Source organism: Mchenga conophoros, linkage group LG9 (genome assembly GCF_057382185.1).
Source record: "Mchenga conophoros isolate Kocher_MC1m ecotype Shallow Benthic linkage group LG9, M_conophoros_male_GT1.1, whole genome shotgun sequence".
NCBI lineage: Eukaryota > Metazoa > Chordata > Actinopteri > Cichliformes > Cichlidae > Mchenga > Mchenga conophoros.
In genome coordinates, this window is record NC_140534.1 from 21,082,385 (window position 1) to 21,098,687 (window position 16,303).

At 41.4% G+C, this 16,303-nt stretch overlaps 1 protein-coding gene across 1 annotated transcript; it reads left to right on the forward strand.

The window, feature by feature from the left end:
* The first annotated feature begins 1,036 nt into the window (after positions 1-1,036).
* LOC146567210 (uncharacterized) lies at positions 1,037-16,301 on the forward strand. The gene is made up of 17 exons (XM_085286899.1): positions 1,037-1,173; positions 3,440-3,546; positions 3,679-3,818; positions 4,018-4,175; positions 5,399-5,557; positions 8,425-8,854; positions 10,048-10,146; positions 10,676-10,770; positions 11,740-11,959; positions 12,047-12,289; positions 12,420-12,518; positions 12,639-12,832; positions 12,927-13,101; positions 13,210-13,366; positions 13,454-13,607; positions 14,295-14,406; positions 14,496-16,301. The coding sequence occupies exons 1-17, from the start codon at positions 1,153-1,155 to the stop codon at positions 14,669-14,671; spliced, it is 2,739 nt and encodes a 912-aa protein (XP_085143025.1). The 5' UTR covers positions 1,037-1,152; the 3' UTR covers positions 14,672-16,301.
* Positions 16,302-16,303: the final 2 nt, after the last annotated feature.

The following is a 16,303-nucleotide window of genomic DNA, read 5'->3' on the forward strand; positions in this document are numbered from 1 at the left end:
TCCTCTTTCTCAGGAGACTGAAAAGATTTGGCATGAGCCCCCGCATCCTCAGGACCTTCTATCACTGTGCCATTGAGAGCATCCTCACTGGATGCATCACCACCTGGTATGGCAACAGCACCGCTTACAACCGCAAAGCTCTCCAGAGAGTAGTGCGGTGCTCTGAACGGATAATTGGAGGTGAGCTTCCCTCCCTCCAAGACATCTACAGGAAGCGGTGCCTGAGGAAAGCGGGGAGGATCATCAAGGACTCCAGTCACCCCAGCCATAAACTGTTCAGACTACTTCCATCAGGAAGGAGGTTCTGCAGCATCCGGTCCCGTACCAGCAGACTGAGAGACAGCTTCTTCCACCAGGCCATCAGACTGCTGAACACTTCATAGACACCTCACCTTCACTACTGGAACTTCAGCATTATGCACTCCACACTGTATATAAATGCCACTGTTTTGCACATGTCCAACTACCAACCTCTGTATATTCTATATATTTTATTTTATTGTTTACTCTATTTAATTTGTAAAATATGTATACACACACACACACACACACACACACACACACACACACACGTAGAAAAACATATTTAGTATACACATCCAGTAATGCATACACTCTTATATTGTACATATATTTATTACTCTCAGATTTAGTCATTCTTATAATTTGTTTGTTTTATGTAATTGTATTTTTGCACAACTCTGTTGCTTGTGAAGCTCGCACACAAGAATTTCACTCGCATGTACTGTACCAGTGTACCTGCACATGTGACGTGACAATAAAAGTGATTTGATTTGATTTTAGATAATAAGTCATAAAGTAAGTGTGACCTATCTGTCATGCTGTTATTATTGCCAAACTACCTAAATGTTCACAGACCAGAGAAGCTGCACACATGTGGCAATAGTTGATGAGGGTTATTGATAAGGCTGATTGGGTTCAGTCTCTGTAGTTCATTGATCAGTTTATTGTGGACACGCAGGGGAAAACCCTCCACTATCCTATGTGCTGATAGGCTCTTGCTGTGAGTGGGGGAGGTCATTGCAGCTAGCATACACAGAGGCTCTCCAAACACACCCGAGGAAGTCAATAAAGTTGCAAATGAGCATCACATTCCCTTTGATTTCTGCACGGGAACCTTGAAACAACGCCATGAGTTCCTCTAACCCTGCGGTAAGCTCCAAATTATCTACTAGCTTCCGACACATCACCCTGTGTAGCACCAAAATATCAGCCTGCTAGCCCGTTCAGCTAACGGTTAGCTCATGCTAACGCTGTTGTTGACAGACCTCCAAATACCAACATACTTAGCATTAGCTCTGGGCTAAGCTTGCTAGCTACTGTTTTAAGTTTAAATTTGCAGTTTCGATTGTGAGTCGATGTCTTTCACTCGGACATGGAATAAAATTTCCTACTGTAAACTTTGCGAACTAATGTTTAACTCAGAATTGGAGGGTTTTAAGGGGAAACGGATAATAAATAATTATGGAAATTACCCTTGTGAGTTGCAGCCCACACTGCAACACAGACAATGGTACTGATGTATAATGTCTGTACGTGTTAGGTTTACCGACAACAATTTAATAACACTATAACACCCACTTCTAGGGCCCTTATTTGGGACATATGGTAAAGTTTTTACGGTTTTATTATGCTATCAAAGATGAATGAGAAGAGTAGCTCTATTTTAGTATTGAAACAGTTTATAAGGGCTGCATTAGGCAATAAAATATGATCACTTCTTAGCATTATGGGAATGCCAATATAACAGGTAATTACTAGTTCGCATAGCTGATGTTGTTATGGAGTAAATGGTTAATATTTCATCTGCAATTTTACTGTAATTGTTTTTTTTCCTCAAACATTTTGTGTCCAAAGCACACCAAAGGGCAAACCTTAAGGCACGCATGCATTCGTATACTCAGGAAGTTCTCTTGATGTCTTCTGCAGTGTCATCAGTTCTTCTTTTTAGTTGCACTGGACTTTACCTCCTTGCTGTCAATCAGACTTTTTATTCTACAGTGATACAATAAATTTAACGCTCATTCAAGGGTTTTTGGGCCGACATGCATTAATGCACACGATTTGGGAACTACCAGTGATCTGCAAACACTAAAGCTGCCTTTGGTTAACTTAATCAGTATTATTAAACCACTGAAGAAGAAAAATACTGGCTATTGTACCTTTATTTATGTTCGTCTTTTTTCAGTTCCGTTTTATTTATATAGCACCAGTACACAGCAACAGATGCTTTATAGTGTAGGGATATTAGAAAGACACCCAGCAATCAGATGACCATCTCTGAGTAAGCACTTGGCAATAGTGGTAAGGAAAATCCCTATTTAATAGGAAAAAAACAGTTGAAACTAGGCTCAGGGAGGGGCAGCCTTCTGCCATTACCAGTTGGGGGTGAGGGGAATAAGAAACAGGACAAAACTATATGAGAGAGTAGAGTTTAATAATTACTAATGATTAAATGCAGTAGTGGTGTGTAAAAATACAGGGAGATGAGTGAAGAAGAAATGCACAGTGCACCATGGGAATCCCCAAGCAGCTAGAGCCTATTACAGCATAACTAAGGGATGATTCAAGGTCACTTGATCCAGCCCACACACTAACCTTTATCAAAGAGGGAAGTCGTAAGCCTAATCTTAAAAGTAGAGAGGGTGTCTGTCTCCTGAATCAAAACTAGGAGCTGGCTCCACAGAAGAGGGGCCTGAAAACTGAAGGCTCGGCCTCCCATTTGACTTTTAGAAACTCTAGGAACCACAAGTAAACCAGCAGTCTGAGAATGAACTTCTCTGTTAGGACAGTGAGGTACTATTAGCTCTTTAAGATAAGATAAGATAAGAAGAGAAGGATTTTCAGTTCACGTCTAGGTTTAACAGCTAATATGGAAGAAATGCGCTCCCTCTTTCTAGTCCCTGTTAGTACTCTCGCGTCAGCATTTTGGATCAACTGAAGGCTTTTCAGGGAGCTTTTAGAGCTAACTTCTAATAATGAATTACAAAAGTTGAACCTAGAAGTAATTAATGCATCAACTAGCTTTATTGTTCTCTCAGTTTATGCCAAATAGAACATAAGAGCGTAATTTGTAGCTCCTCTGAACACTTACCCTGCCCAAACCTGATGTGACCCAGCTAAACGCCATGTTTTTTTCCATACCTGATATCAGCTGGTTCAATATATGGCTATATTTGTGTATGGTTAATCATACATCACAAATTGCTAATAGCATGCACATTATATACCAATAAAACACTAATAAAATGAGAGAGACCATATTAAATCACTTTTTACACGTTCTTTCACACATGACGACATTATGAGTCAGATAAACAGTATCTTAGTAGCCATTGTTTGAGCAGTGACCGATAAGGAGGGAAAACAGCCAAAAAAAAAGCTGCTTTGTCAGCATTTGTTTGATCCTTTCTTGCAGACTATCGGGGAGTTATTCCTCGTCCTTAGCGAGATGGGATTCACAGAAGAGCAGATACAAGCGGCTATGCAGGCGGGGCATTTTTCTGTGGCTGAGGCAGCTGATTGGTGAGTAATCAGCCCTCTGTTTTGTTTTTTGTTTTTTTTTAATCTGTGGAGCTAGCTAGCTATGATCTTTCTGTATAATAGACCACTTCTTTCAGCCACTTACTTCTGTGTCTCGCTCTTGCATGTTGAAAGGCTTGTACAGGGTCAATACCTGCGACACACGTTGGTCCCGCAGCCTTCACAGCCAGCTGGGACAGCTTTTTCTGCATTCAACCCACCCAAAGAGGCAGCACACGCTTCAGAGTCTCGCACATCTCCCACTGACAGCAGAGGTAATACCCCACTCCAAGCTATATAAAAACTGTTTCTTACTGTTGTTACTGCTCTTAATCCATCGGTTGGACTTCGAGTAAAGTTTTCTTTTATTATAATATCCTAAAATTGATGATTGTAATCATTCATTTAAGTATAACTTAAGGAATTGGATAGTGTAGTGTGCATCATGAGATTTTCTTTTTCTGTCTTTAACAGCGGGTCCTTCATTGGTGCTAAGGTCACCGCAATCATGCTCCCAGGACCCACCACCGCCAGTCGAGTCGCGGATCAAATCAGACAAAAGTGACTTTGAGGAGAAAGAGAGACAACGCGTCGCTCAGGAAGTCAGAGCAGAGAGAAGGCAGAAGAAACAGGTGAGCATTGCTGAAAACACTTCTGGTGCTTAATCTATCTGACTGGCAGTTGTCTTATTATCACACAAGGAAGAAAGTCAAGTGTTCGGCAGATTTATAAGGCTCTCGATAATAATGGCTTAAGCTTTAGCTCAATCCCTGTAGCTCTCATTTCACTTTTATGCTCACTGCTTACCCTATCGCATGGCGGCGTGTGACAAATTTGACGTCACATGTGCTGGGGTGTGCCTCCATGCTGGTGTCGCTTTGGCCAGTTGTGCATATCTTAATTTGTATAACCTGTCACATTGTAGCTCTGCCAACATAGAATGTGATGCTTATTTGCATCGAGTGTACGATTAAACAAACATCGGTAATTGATCATCTGCACCTTTTATTGTCCACCTCTGCCTCCTTTTTTTCGTCTTGTCTACGTTTAGATATTTTTCCTGCTGTTTTCCTCTTTTCTGTTGTTTTCTGTTTTTTACTTGAGCCATATTTCTTGTTGGCATTTGCCACCTTACTAACCTACTGCAGCACGTCTGTTTTTTCCCATCACTCCTGAGGAAACACTTTGGAAAGGTGCTTTTCTCAAACACTGTTGTTTCAGTTTTTTCAGCTGGAAATTCCCCTGCTTTTGCTTTAGATGTGCCGCCTCTGTTTTTTGAAGATCACTACTTCCTCCTTTACATCTTGAAGTTAATGTGTTTCCAGATAAAGACAAAAGGGAGTGTGGAGGTATGTGAATAAGCAGATAGTAATACAAGCCTGTGGATTAAGAATGAGTCTCATTCACTGACGTTACACGTGGTGGTAAGAACAAAACTGGCCTGTGGGCACATTTCACAAAATGGTAAATTTGCCAGTGCACTTATTTTTTTGGAGCTTTTCACATATTAGTGAATGAGGCCAATTGCATCTCACTTTACATGCGGTCCAGAAACTTTGTTTGGGTGCTGCTGGTGCTGGCTGAACACTACACGGGGAAGTATGCTGCTCTATGAGCTAGAATAGGAGCGTCCATACATTTTTCTCTGGGTGCACATTTAAAAAAAACAGATGTGTACTACAGTGTGGTTGAACTGAAGCATGATGGTCACTGTGGGGAGTAAAAGAGGTGTGCTCAAGCTGAGTTTGTTGTTGTTGTTTTTTATACATGAATAATACATTTGAAAATTAATATTTGAGTATAGACCTCCTGTTTTATTGTTCTTAGAACATTTTGTGTTCTTCTGCATTCGCAGGAGCGTGAGTTGGTGCTGAAGCGGATCGCTGAGGATCGGAGGAGCCTGCAGGATAAGAAACAGACCAATGCTGCTGCAGACGCGTCTCCTCCCAGCAGTGAAGGGCAGAAGCTTGGAGGAAAGATTCAGACAAATGTGGACAACAACTGCATTCTCATGGTGGGCCTGTGAAGAACCTTAATCATGATAGATTCAGAATTTTAGTTTTCAGTTTAGTCTCAGTCATTTTGCAGAGTGTATTATATTCTTTTATTTTACTTTTTATTGTTTGAAAATGTTTAATTGAAGTATACTACTTATTAGTTTCAGTGTCAGTTCAAAGATGGTGTTACAATACAAACAAACCACTTGTGAAGACAGTTATTCTTTGCACAAAGGCCTTTGTTGGTGATGACAGCTTCAAGACACAAACTAGTTGGATGCATCGCTGAGGTTTGATTTTGGCCCGTTCTTCCAAATGAACAGCTGTCAAATCCTGAAGGTTCTGTGGGCCTCTTCTATGAACTCTGACCTTAAGTTCTTTTCATATATTTTCAACTGGATTTAGGTCAGGTGATTGGCTGGGTCATTCTAGCAGCTTTATTTTCTTTCTCTCAAACCAACTGAGAGTTTCCTTGGCTGTGTTTAGGATCTTTGACTTGCTGTCCACTCTCGTTTCATTTTCGTAGATGGCAGCAGAGTTTTATCAAGAATGTCTCAGTACATTTTTCCATTCATATGTCCTCCAATTATATGAAGCCCCCCCAGTACCATATACTGAAAAAAAGCCCCACACCATGATGAACCCACCTCCAAACTTCACTGTTGGTATGGTGTTTTTGTGGTGATATGCAGTGCCTTTGACCTCCAAACATGGTGTGCACTAGGGCTGCTCAATTAATCGAATTTTAATCACGATTACGATCTGGGCTTTCAACGATCATTAAAAATGACTGAGCCGATTATTAGCCCCTCCCTAATTTATCCGCGACACCTTAAAGGCCGTCTGTGAAAATATTGTCGGGCATAAACCGGTCCGTGGCGCAAAAAAGGGTGGAGACCGCTGATTAAGAGGACCCGAGGGAAGCTCGGAAAGCTAAGCAGAAGTTATTTGGAGAGGAGAGTGACTGCCGTTGGTTGAAAAGAGTTTAAAAAAAAAAAAAACTTCAGTGGTGTTGCACACCATTTTATATTATTTTTTTAAAGTCATTGTTAACCCTTTAAAGCCGGTCAGAGCAGCACGCTCCGTTTTGCGTAACTATTGTTAAATCCCTGTAGAACCTGAACTGTGTAAGCTAGCGCAATAATTTGTTTTGCATATGAAACCGGAGGAGTTGTACTTACATCTGATGCCATCAGCTTGTCCTCGGTCACGGTTTCGTTCCACATATAGCTTTGCAAAAATTGCATAAAAAGCGCTTGCAGGAACAAAAACATAATATTCCAGAAACACGCTTTGCCGTTCCTATCAGCTGTTCGTAACACTTCCCACAGTAAAATGATGCACCTGCTGTTTTCTTTGCAAATTTGCATCATAGGATTGTTTTTTGTTTTTCCTGCAGTATATAAAAATTGCTGTATCTCCAAAATAAAACTATGAAGACACTCAAAATAAATTTCCTGTGGTGGGAAACTATTTTTTTGCAACTTTATTGTATTTAAAGTTTTGAGGGATAAACCTCTTAAATTTCTCCAAGTAGAAATATATGTAAACAAAACAAAAGCGATTTTCAATTTTTTTTGTAGTTTATTGCACTTTTTTGCAATTTATGTAATTACTATGCACTTAATGCATACATATTATTAAAATATGGGCTATAACAGTTGTATTGATGTATAGCAACTTGAAATGCTCCCACAAATGGCACTACAGCATGTAAAAAAATAATATAAGCTCTGGTGGACTTGGTTCTATGGTAGGTCTTAAAGGGTTAAATAAATATCGTCAAATAATCGTGATCTCAATTTCAGTGAAAATAATCGTGATTATCATTTTTGCCATAATCGAGCAGCCCTAGTGTGCACTAGGGCATCCTGTTTAATAGGCTTGTCTAAATGTTGTTCAGCAACATGTTTTTTCTTCAGCAATGGAGTCTTGCTTGTTGAGTGTGCATACAGGCCATGGTGGTTGAGCGCATTACTTTTCTTCGAAACAACTGTACCTGTCTCTTCTACCACTTTCTGTGGCTCACCACAAGTGGTCCTTGGCTCATACGCGACACTTCTGATAACTCTTTTCAGTTGTCTGTCTGAAATCTTGCATGGAGCACATGGTCAAGGGTGGTTTATGGTGAAATGATGTACATTCTACTTCCAGATTATGGCCCCAACAGTGCTCACTGGAACCTTCAGTAGTTTAGAAATTCTGCTGCAACTAATGCCTTCAGTATGGTTTGCTAAGTTGTTGAGAGAGCTCATTTACCCATCATGAGATGTTCTTTTTTAGGCCATCAGTTGGAACTGAACCAGCTGATATTAATTTGCACTGAGTGTCAGGATTGCTTTCTAAATACTGACGGATTTCAGGTGGCGTCATGACTTTAATGATTTTTGCACGTCCCTTTCGTCATGTGTTTTTTCCCTGTGTCATTTCTCTATTACGCATAACTTAGTTTATGGACATCTATGGTTTAATTTCTTTGCATGTGTGGATTGGATGGGTTGTAACCGATATCTGGTGAGAACTTCATGGCAATAGTGCCTTTTTAAATACATTTACCTAGAAAACTGGTGATGTGTTCAGTACTTATTTTACCTGCTGTATGAGTTAATACTAATATATTAATGTGTTGAAAGCGTGACATTATATTGGCAAAAACTAAAAATATTTCCTCTTTATGTATGTATGTGTGTGTGTGTGTATGTATCTATCTATCTATCTATCTATCTATCTATCTATCTATCTATCTATCTATCTATCGAGATATATATAAAATTAATTTTTATTTTCATTTTGATTCCGTTTTTAAGGACACAGTATCGTTTCTAGTTTTAGAAATGAAGTTGACTGTAATAACCTTGTCATGTATATTTGTGTTTTGCTGCAGATTCGACTGCCGTCTGGTGAGTCCATGCGTGAGCGCTTCCCAGCTGATGCCCCTCTGCGCAGCGTTGTGGAGCACATCACCGGACGTCACCCCTCCCTACCCTCCTTTTCTCTCCTTCAGGGTTACCCACGGAAGCGCTTTGGGGAGGCTGAGCTTGCCTGCTCCCTCCACTCTCTCGGCCTTACGCCTAACGCTGCACTGTGTATTCAGACCACTCCTCCAGAGACGCCTCAGGAAACAAGTCCAGCAGGCCACAGTGCTGAGCCGCCTCCTTGTGTTGCGCCTCCTCAGCCTCCTCCTGGCCAGGACATGGTGGGAGATCAGGTCCCTGTTATACCTCCTCCACTACCTAACCAGCTGTGGGAAGAGGCAGTGAATTATGCAGGGATTCCTGGAGTTCCTCCTTTACGGCGTGGATCCCATGACTGGGGTAAGTATGATTTACTTTATTTAAACCTAATATAAAAAGCAATAAAAATAAACGTACTAAATGGAATAAAACAAGTAGAGATTTGCTTTTTTCCAAACTTTTTTTATTGAACGGTTTACTAAATGTTGGGACTCTTCATGATGATGTTAGAATCCTACAGGACTACAGTCACAATCATTACTTGCAGTAACATTTACGCTTTACTTGGCAAATCATGTTTCAAAGGTTAGTTTGTCAGATAAATAACAGAGCAGTGAGTCTCTCATCCAGCTACACGATCGGTGGAGTCTTTGTTCGCCTCTGCAACCTCGGTGTGTGGTTAGAACGACCCTAAAGTTTGTAGTGGACGTTCAGAGAGGAGTGACGTAATTGTTCTGCTCTTAGTCAGTGGAGTCCATCTGTGGAAGCAGCTGGCTGGGACCGTCGAAATGGTCAAACGAGGGGATTGTCCACCATACATTTATCTTGTCCCATGGACAGCTTTAATTATTACACATAATTGACAAATATACTTTGACAGCCGTTTCCCACCACATGTATAGTGTTCCGAAGGTACATGCTCATATTGAACATTTAAAATAATGAAGTCAGTAAATGTACAAGTATGAGGTAAAAGTTCATTTATTTATTTTCTTGGATCAGGTCTGAGTCAGCTAGAGGGGATTTCCTTATATGGCCATTATCTGTGCTCTAAGCCAATCCACCTGCTCCCTTTGACTTGTATTACAACTACTCTGTTTGACAGATTTTTCTACCTCTATTGTGCTGTATGATGTCTGAGAGAGGGCATATACTTAGTATTACTTCATATGCACAGCTTTGACTGTGAACACGGAAGTCCCACCCACCTGCTGTTGGCTGGGAGGGGCAGACAATCAGTTGGTTTAAAGGAGCTAAAACTGCTTAAGAGTGGGTGAACTGAGGGGGCTGCACGAGGCCCAGGATAGGTCGTCGTGCAAGTAGAGTCCAAAAATAAAAGTAAGGAGTATGAAAAAGAGTATAATAGGTCACGTTTAATACACTTGGGTGGCCTGATCAGATGACACATTGTATATCAGCCAATGGGATTCTTTACACCTGTAACATCGCACCTCTTCATGGTTGTTTGGGCTCAGTTATTTGATCAGCTGAATGTGTTAAATGTTACTTAAATGGCTATGGAGTCATTGGATGACATTCTGGGGGTTCGACAGGTCAAGGCCAGAGATTGGTTCCTGGTGATGCTGAAGATCCTCCCATAGATGTTGATATGGACCAAGAAGGAGAGGAAGAACCGCTTCACATGCCGAACGGTACTGCTCCAGAGTGTGGATACTTCATCCCTCCTTTGATCTACATTTTTCTTGCTTCCCTCCTCTCCCTGTTCCTCTATTACTGTTTCCATATGTTTCCATTATTCATCCGCTGTGAACAGAAACAGCTGACCCTGGCCTCTTCCTTTGAGCTTGATTTTTTTTTTACTATTACACTATATAGTGGCCTAGTGTACAGATTGGCCTGCTAATGTGTGTCACGCTGTAAGAGAGATTAGTATTAGAAAATATGTAGGTTAATTCCCCTTTCTGCCAAACGTACAGCACACAAGTCAGAACTGCTGAGTTTACTAAGAACCTACAGGTGGGGTCAGCCAATCAGTGTGTGGTTGTGGTATTGTATTCTGAATGTGAACCAGACACAGAGAAGAGCTAGTTCAAGGAGAATCAGAGATGTTAATCAGAGGTGTGTGGTATAAAGTTTTTTTCTCAGCATCTGTAGCTTCAGCTCAGTGGCATTAGAGTATTTTTGGATGGATTACAGTTTTCGTTTGTGTAACTTTCACAGGAATGCCCAGGCTGCCTTTCTTTCCAGAGAACAGGATGCGAGGAGGATTTGAGCCCTGGCAGCGCTGGCCAGGGCAAGGAAATCGACTCAGGCAAGTGTTTAAAAAGAATGGCACTAGAATGGTATTATAGGACCAAGGACTACGATCATACTGCTTTGTAATACAAAATAGTGTTAGGGGCCACATTAAGAGAAAAATTTTTTTTTTAAATTTTGCTTTTTGAAAGAAATGCTGTGTTGAGAATCTTTTTAAGCTAGAAAGACATTATCTTTCTTTTAGGACCCAAAATCCAGTGTGAATAATACAGTTATAAACTCACTATTACTTGGTGGACAGAGTGAGATGACCTTACTCTTGAAATTTACACTCCATTCTCAAATGACTGTTTCAAAATATTGTTTTTGTTAATGTGGCCCTAACACACATTACACACATTAATCATGCAATCTGAAGTGTTTTGCAAGTAGATGCATTTAATTAGTTTGAAAGTGCATGCACACTTCAGCACTCCAACTTCTGTTGCATCCAGAATGATCCGTTTTATAATAACACCCTGTTAACAAAAGAAAAAAAAAAGATGAATATTATCTTGGAGCTCCAGCTCAATCTGTGTCTGGGTATAGTCTGAAAGAAACTCTTTACTGTTGTGGGGATAGGGAAAGATGCTTTAAAGCTTCTACCAACATTTTAAAAAGATAAAGTTTGTATGAGCTGCACAGCAGGAAGAAAAGAGCCAGAGAGAAAAGTGGATACAGAAAATAATATGTGAGAATCAGCAAGAAAAATGGATGCTTATGTCTCATTGTGCAGCAATGGTCAGTAATAAGCTAACCATCCAAATATTAGTTTTGGTTTTTAAAAACAATTTAAGTTAAGCTAAATCAATTTGACTGTATGCATCTTATACAAAAGTAAATGTGGATATTTCAGCTCATCAGAGCCTTTCCACTTACTGTTTATTGCATTGCACAGAAATACAGCAGGGGGTGCTCTGGAGATCTGCTTTATCTGTACATTAAAATACAACACGTGGACACAACTTGTGTTTGTGTGTCTCAGAGAGGGCCCAGAAGAGGAAGCGGCAGACCCTGAGAATGCAGGAGGGCCGCTGGCACCCGCAGCTGCAGGTCAGGCTGCTGTTGAGCGTCTTCAACGAGCCGCACAGCAAGAAGACCGCCACGCCAACCAAGGACAGCCATCACCCCCTAAAAGACCCTTCAGGGCACCCAGCGTGCCCTCACTATGTGCCTTGGCTATCCGCGCAACGGTCCACCTCATGACTGGTAAGAGTCACAAAACTTCACAGAACTGTGCCTCACAGCTTTGTTTGCTCGCTGCTGTTTGCTCACTCTTGACTCTGTGTCTCACAGCTCCCAGCATGCAGTACAGCAGCAGTCTAGCAGGTCTGACCCCAGAGCTAGCAGAGCTTCTGCTCAACCACATGTCTCATGAGAGGCTGCTACATCCACGCACCCTGGAGCTGTTCTTCGGCTGCCCGATCCAGAAGTTTGTCTTAAACAGCTACCCGTACTCCACCAATGAGCTCCTACGGCAGTTGCGGGCCTTCACTGCCCTGAAGCACCTGAGTTTAGTCAACTCATCTCTCATCACTGGTAAAACATTTTATATCTGGTAGTTTTTAGGCTTTTTTATCAATTTAGTTGTCAAATTTCTGCAAAGTCTGCTCTTCAGTTTGTCCCTGTCTTTGTATTTATTTATTTATTTATTTATTTTTATTCCCAGACTCTGGCCTCTGTATCCTGTCCACCCTGGTCAAACTCCAGTACCTCAATCTGGCCTCCTGTAGTAAGCTGACTGACTCCTGCCTGCAGCATATCACAGGTTGGACACACACAAACATCACTGTTGACAACATTTACAAAACTGGATCTCAGAATAAGCTGTTCTTATTTAAGTAGTTTTATTCAACATACATATTTCCCTTCTGCTGATGCCTTTAAGGTTTGAAGAACTTGTGTTTCCTGTCCCTGGACCAGACCAAAGTGACAGATGCTGGGATGGTACTGTACCTCCAGTCAGTGCCGTCCTGCCTCTCTCAGCTAAGCCTGAACCAGACAGCAGTGACTGAAACCACACTAGCTGTGCTCCCCACCTCTGTGCCACAGCTGCGACTTCTCAGCATCAAACAGACTAAAGTACTTTATCTCTGTTAGCAAGGTCTATTCAGCTGGTGACACTGCTCTGATCTTCAGTGATATTTACTCGACTTGCTGTGCGTTTTTCTTTCAGGTTAAGGATTTGACGGCTCTAGCAGCGATGTCCAGCCTGCAGACGCTCAACTTGGATGGGACAGGTGTGACTGAGGCATCTCTGGAGCACCTTGCTACCCACCCTGCCCTGACTTCCCTCACTTTGGTGGGAATCCCTGTAGCAGATGGCAGTCATGCCCTTCAGATCATCTCAGGTTTGTAGAGCATAAAGCAAAAGAATTAAAAGAATGAGGGTAGGCATGGAGTGAGCTTGCAGTATGAAAGTCTGTGGTGAATCTGTGAGGTGTCTACTTTACTTCTAGGTCTGAAGTTGACTCGCATCACCCTCCCTGGACGCCACTCTGTGACAGACAGCGGGCTGTCATTCCTCTCCGGACTGACTCTGCTCTCAGAGCTGGACCTGACAGACTACACACAGGTTACAGACCAGGGAGTCAGCCACCTCTCCACCTTGACCAGGTCCTTTCCACACTCACTGACACCATCATATCAGGTGTTTCCTTGCGATTAAAATGCTGACAGGAGTTTTGTGTTTACTTTGTGTAGATTGAAGAAGCTGTCACTTAGCAACACTCAGGTGACAGATGCAGGGCTTCCCTCCCTGCGATGCATGCAGGAGCTGCAGGAGCTCTGTTTGGATCGGACTGCAGTCACCAGCCGAGGAGTGGCCGACCTCATAACCTGTCTGCCGCACCTTCAGGTGACTATCCCAATAAGTACTATCCAGGTGTTGCTTTATCCTTGTGCGAGTGCAAGTGTAAATAGTAGCCCTGTGATAGATTGGTGACTTGTGCCTGTGACAACTAGGATAGACTGACTCTGAATTAGATAAAGAGAATGGATTTACAAAATAGACTTAATATTTTATTTAGTGTGACTTAAAATGAGTGTCTGATCTCATAAACTTACCAGGTAGGTGATTGTTGAGGTCAAGTCAGAGAGCTGTTTTGTTTCCTTTTGTAACCACAATTATGATCATCTGGTGGGCATTAAAAAAACAGGCATTTCTGAACTGGATTCGCTCTTCAAACACAGAAGCTACATCTATCTTTATACTGTCTATGATTGAATGTGACATCGATCTATGGTACATACATGTTTGATTAAATTAAACCATGTTAGTAAAGTCTGTGTGTCTGATCATCGATGTGATTCTCATTTCACCGTTTGACACCCAAGCTGTCTGACCAGATAACCTGCTTATTTTATACTAGCTGGGCTTCAATTTATTATTTTAGCATCACAGTTAAACTCTTTTGCAGAATGAAATCGATCATTGGGCATTCAGAGTAGGCCGAAATCAAAATGTAAAGACCAGTTTATGATAAAAAATATTTGATGCAGAGGTTTTAATATTTTGCTATTTTTCTATTTTTTTTTTTTTCAGGTGTTGGGGTTAGCCAGCACTCAGGTGGGGGACAACGTGGTGAGGAAAGGTCTGATCCGCTGCAGTCAGCTTGTTAAACTTAATCTCAGCCGCACGCGGATTACAGATCACGGTAACGTCCAGCTCTAAGGTGGTCTTTGATTTTATAGTTTTGTTTGCTCAGATGAACAGACCCAGTATATGTTCTTCTCTTCCTTTCAGGTCTAAAGTTCCTGAAACAAATCCACCTGGCTCAGGTGAACCTGGACGGGACCGGGGTGAGTCTGATGGGAATTGCTAGTCTCGTCTCCTGCACCAACATCAACAGTATTCGGGCCAGTAACACTCGCATCCTTTCCCCTGACGACGTCTCAGACGAGGAGTTGGAAGCCCAGTGAGCATCACGAGTTTCGGCTGCCGCTCTGAGATGCTGCCTCCAGGATCATCTGGGCAAAGCATAATTGATGAAACACTCCTCCTACTTGCACTGTTTCAACCGCAGCTAGTGCCACTAATCTGTCAATCATGCGCGCTGAGTTGAAACCTTAAACAGGAGCGTTGTGTTCAACAGCTGTTTTTTCTAACATTTACATATACAGAATTAATCACTATTTAATACTCTGCAGCCCCAAACGCCACCTGAAAAACTTTATAGCTTTATGCGCAGCTTTACAGGTTGGAGCAACCTGTGTTTCTCCAGGGGCCTGTACTACGAAGCAGCTTCAACATACCCCCGGAGATCTTTTCCTTATCTGGCTTCACTTTGCGCCAGCAGTCAGGCTAAATGATCACAAGAAGGTGGTTGTTAACTGGAGAAGTCCACCCAGGATGTGTCTGTCTCGACATAAGCACGTTCACGTGGCTGTGAAATATGGATGGGTGTCCTGGCAGCAGAGTGACATGTTTTATGAAGATGGTAAAAATGTAATGCTAGAAGAATGTGAAGGAAAAAAAACAACCACACAGCGTCTCCAGCCAAAGCAACACTACTATATTACTGTAGTTTAGCCCCTCTTAACCCAGGATGAAAAAAATGGCTGTAAGTTATTAAACTTTTTAGTATTATAGCTCTGTCAGGTAAGGCCTGCATCATGTCACCCCAGTAAGAAGGAAGCATCTTTGTAACCCTGAAGCTTCGCATTACAGACATCAGGTTGGAGCCAAGTGGCAGAAATATACTTTATGCTGGGAATGTACAACAGCATGCGATGACTAACAGACTTTATCTAAGGTATTAAATGAGAATCTAAACAACAAATAGCCAGTTAAACCAAACACGGTTCAAATGTTTTAGAGGGACATGAAGGCAGATAATGTCTTCCACTGATTATCTGCGTTGAAATTAACTTTCTTTAATTTTGAAGCTGTATTCAAGTCATACTGGATGTACCAGTAGAAGTAATTGAGTTTTTTTTTTTAGCTTGACCGTTTGAAAGTAGTATTTGTATTGTTAGTTGTGATTAGGCAAGAGTTTAATAAAAATGAGCCACCATACAGTGTAGAATACTGGAATTAGCCTAAAAATTGGATGGCTAAATTTGATGTGAACGCAGCTTTAAGCTAAAAAAACAAACAAAAAAAAAAAAAACAACCCACATTTAAAAAAGGTAAAAACACTGAAGTCAAGGTTTTTATAACTCAGCCTGCATGGATGTTAGCTCTCATCACCTGAAACTAGTTATTTTAGCTGCATCCTGGTAATGCACTGACCTCCGCTTTCTTTTATAAGTAGCCCTCTTATTATCAATTATGCCAATGTTTTAGGGTTTGTTTGTTTTTTGGAAAGTTTAGCCATTTTCTGCTACATCAGTGAGCCTCATTCAGTGCAGTGTAATGGCTGTAATATAACATATCTATGCAGCCATGGGGCTCACTCAGGACCCAAAGCAACTTCTTTAATCCCTTCCAAGCTTTTCCCCCCCCTGTTTACACATATGTAAAATAGTTTATTTTCCTTAAAAGCTTTTGGTTTTTTTGGATACAAACACTGTATTCGTTACAATTAACAATAAAGTCTTCTCAAAGGAAGT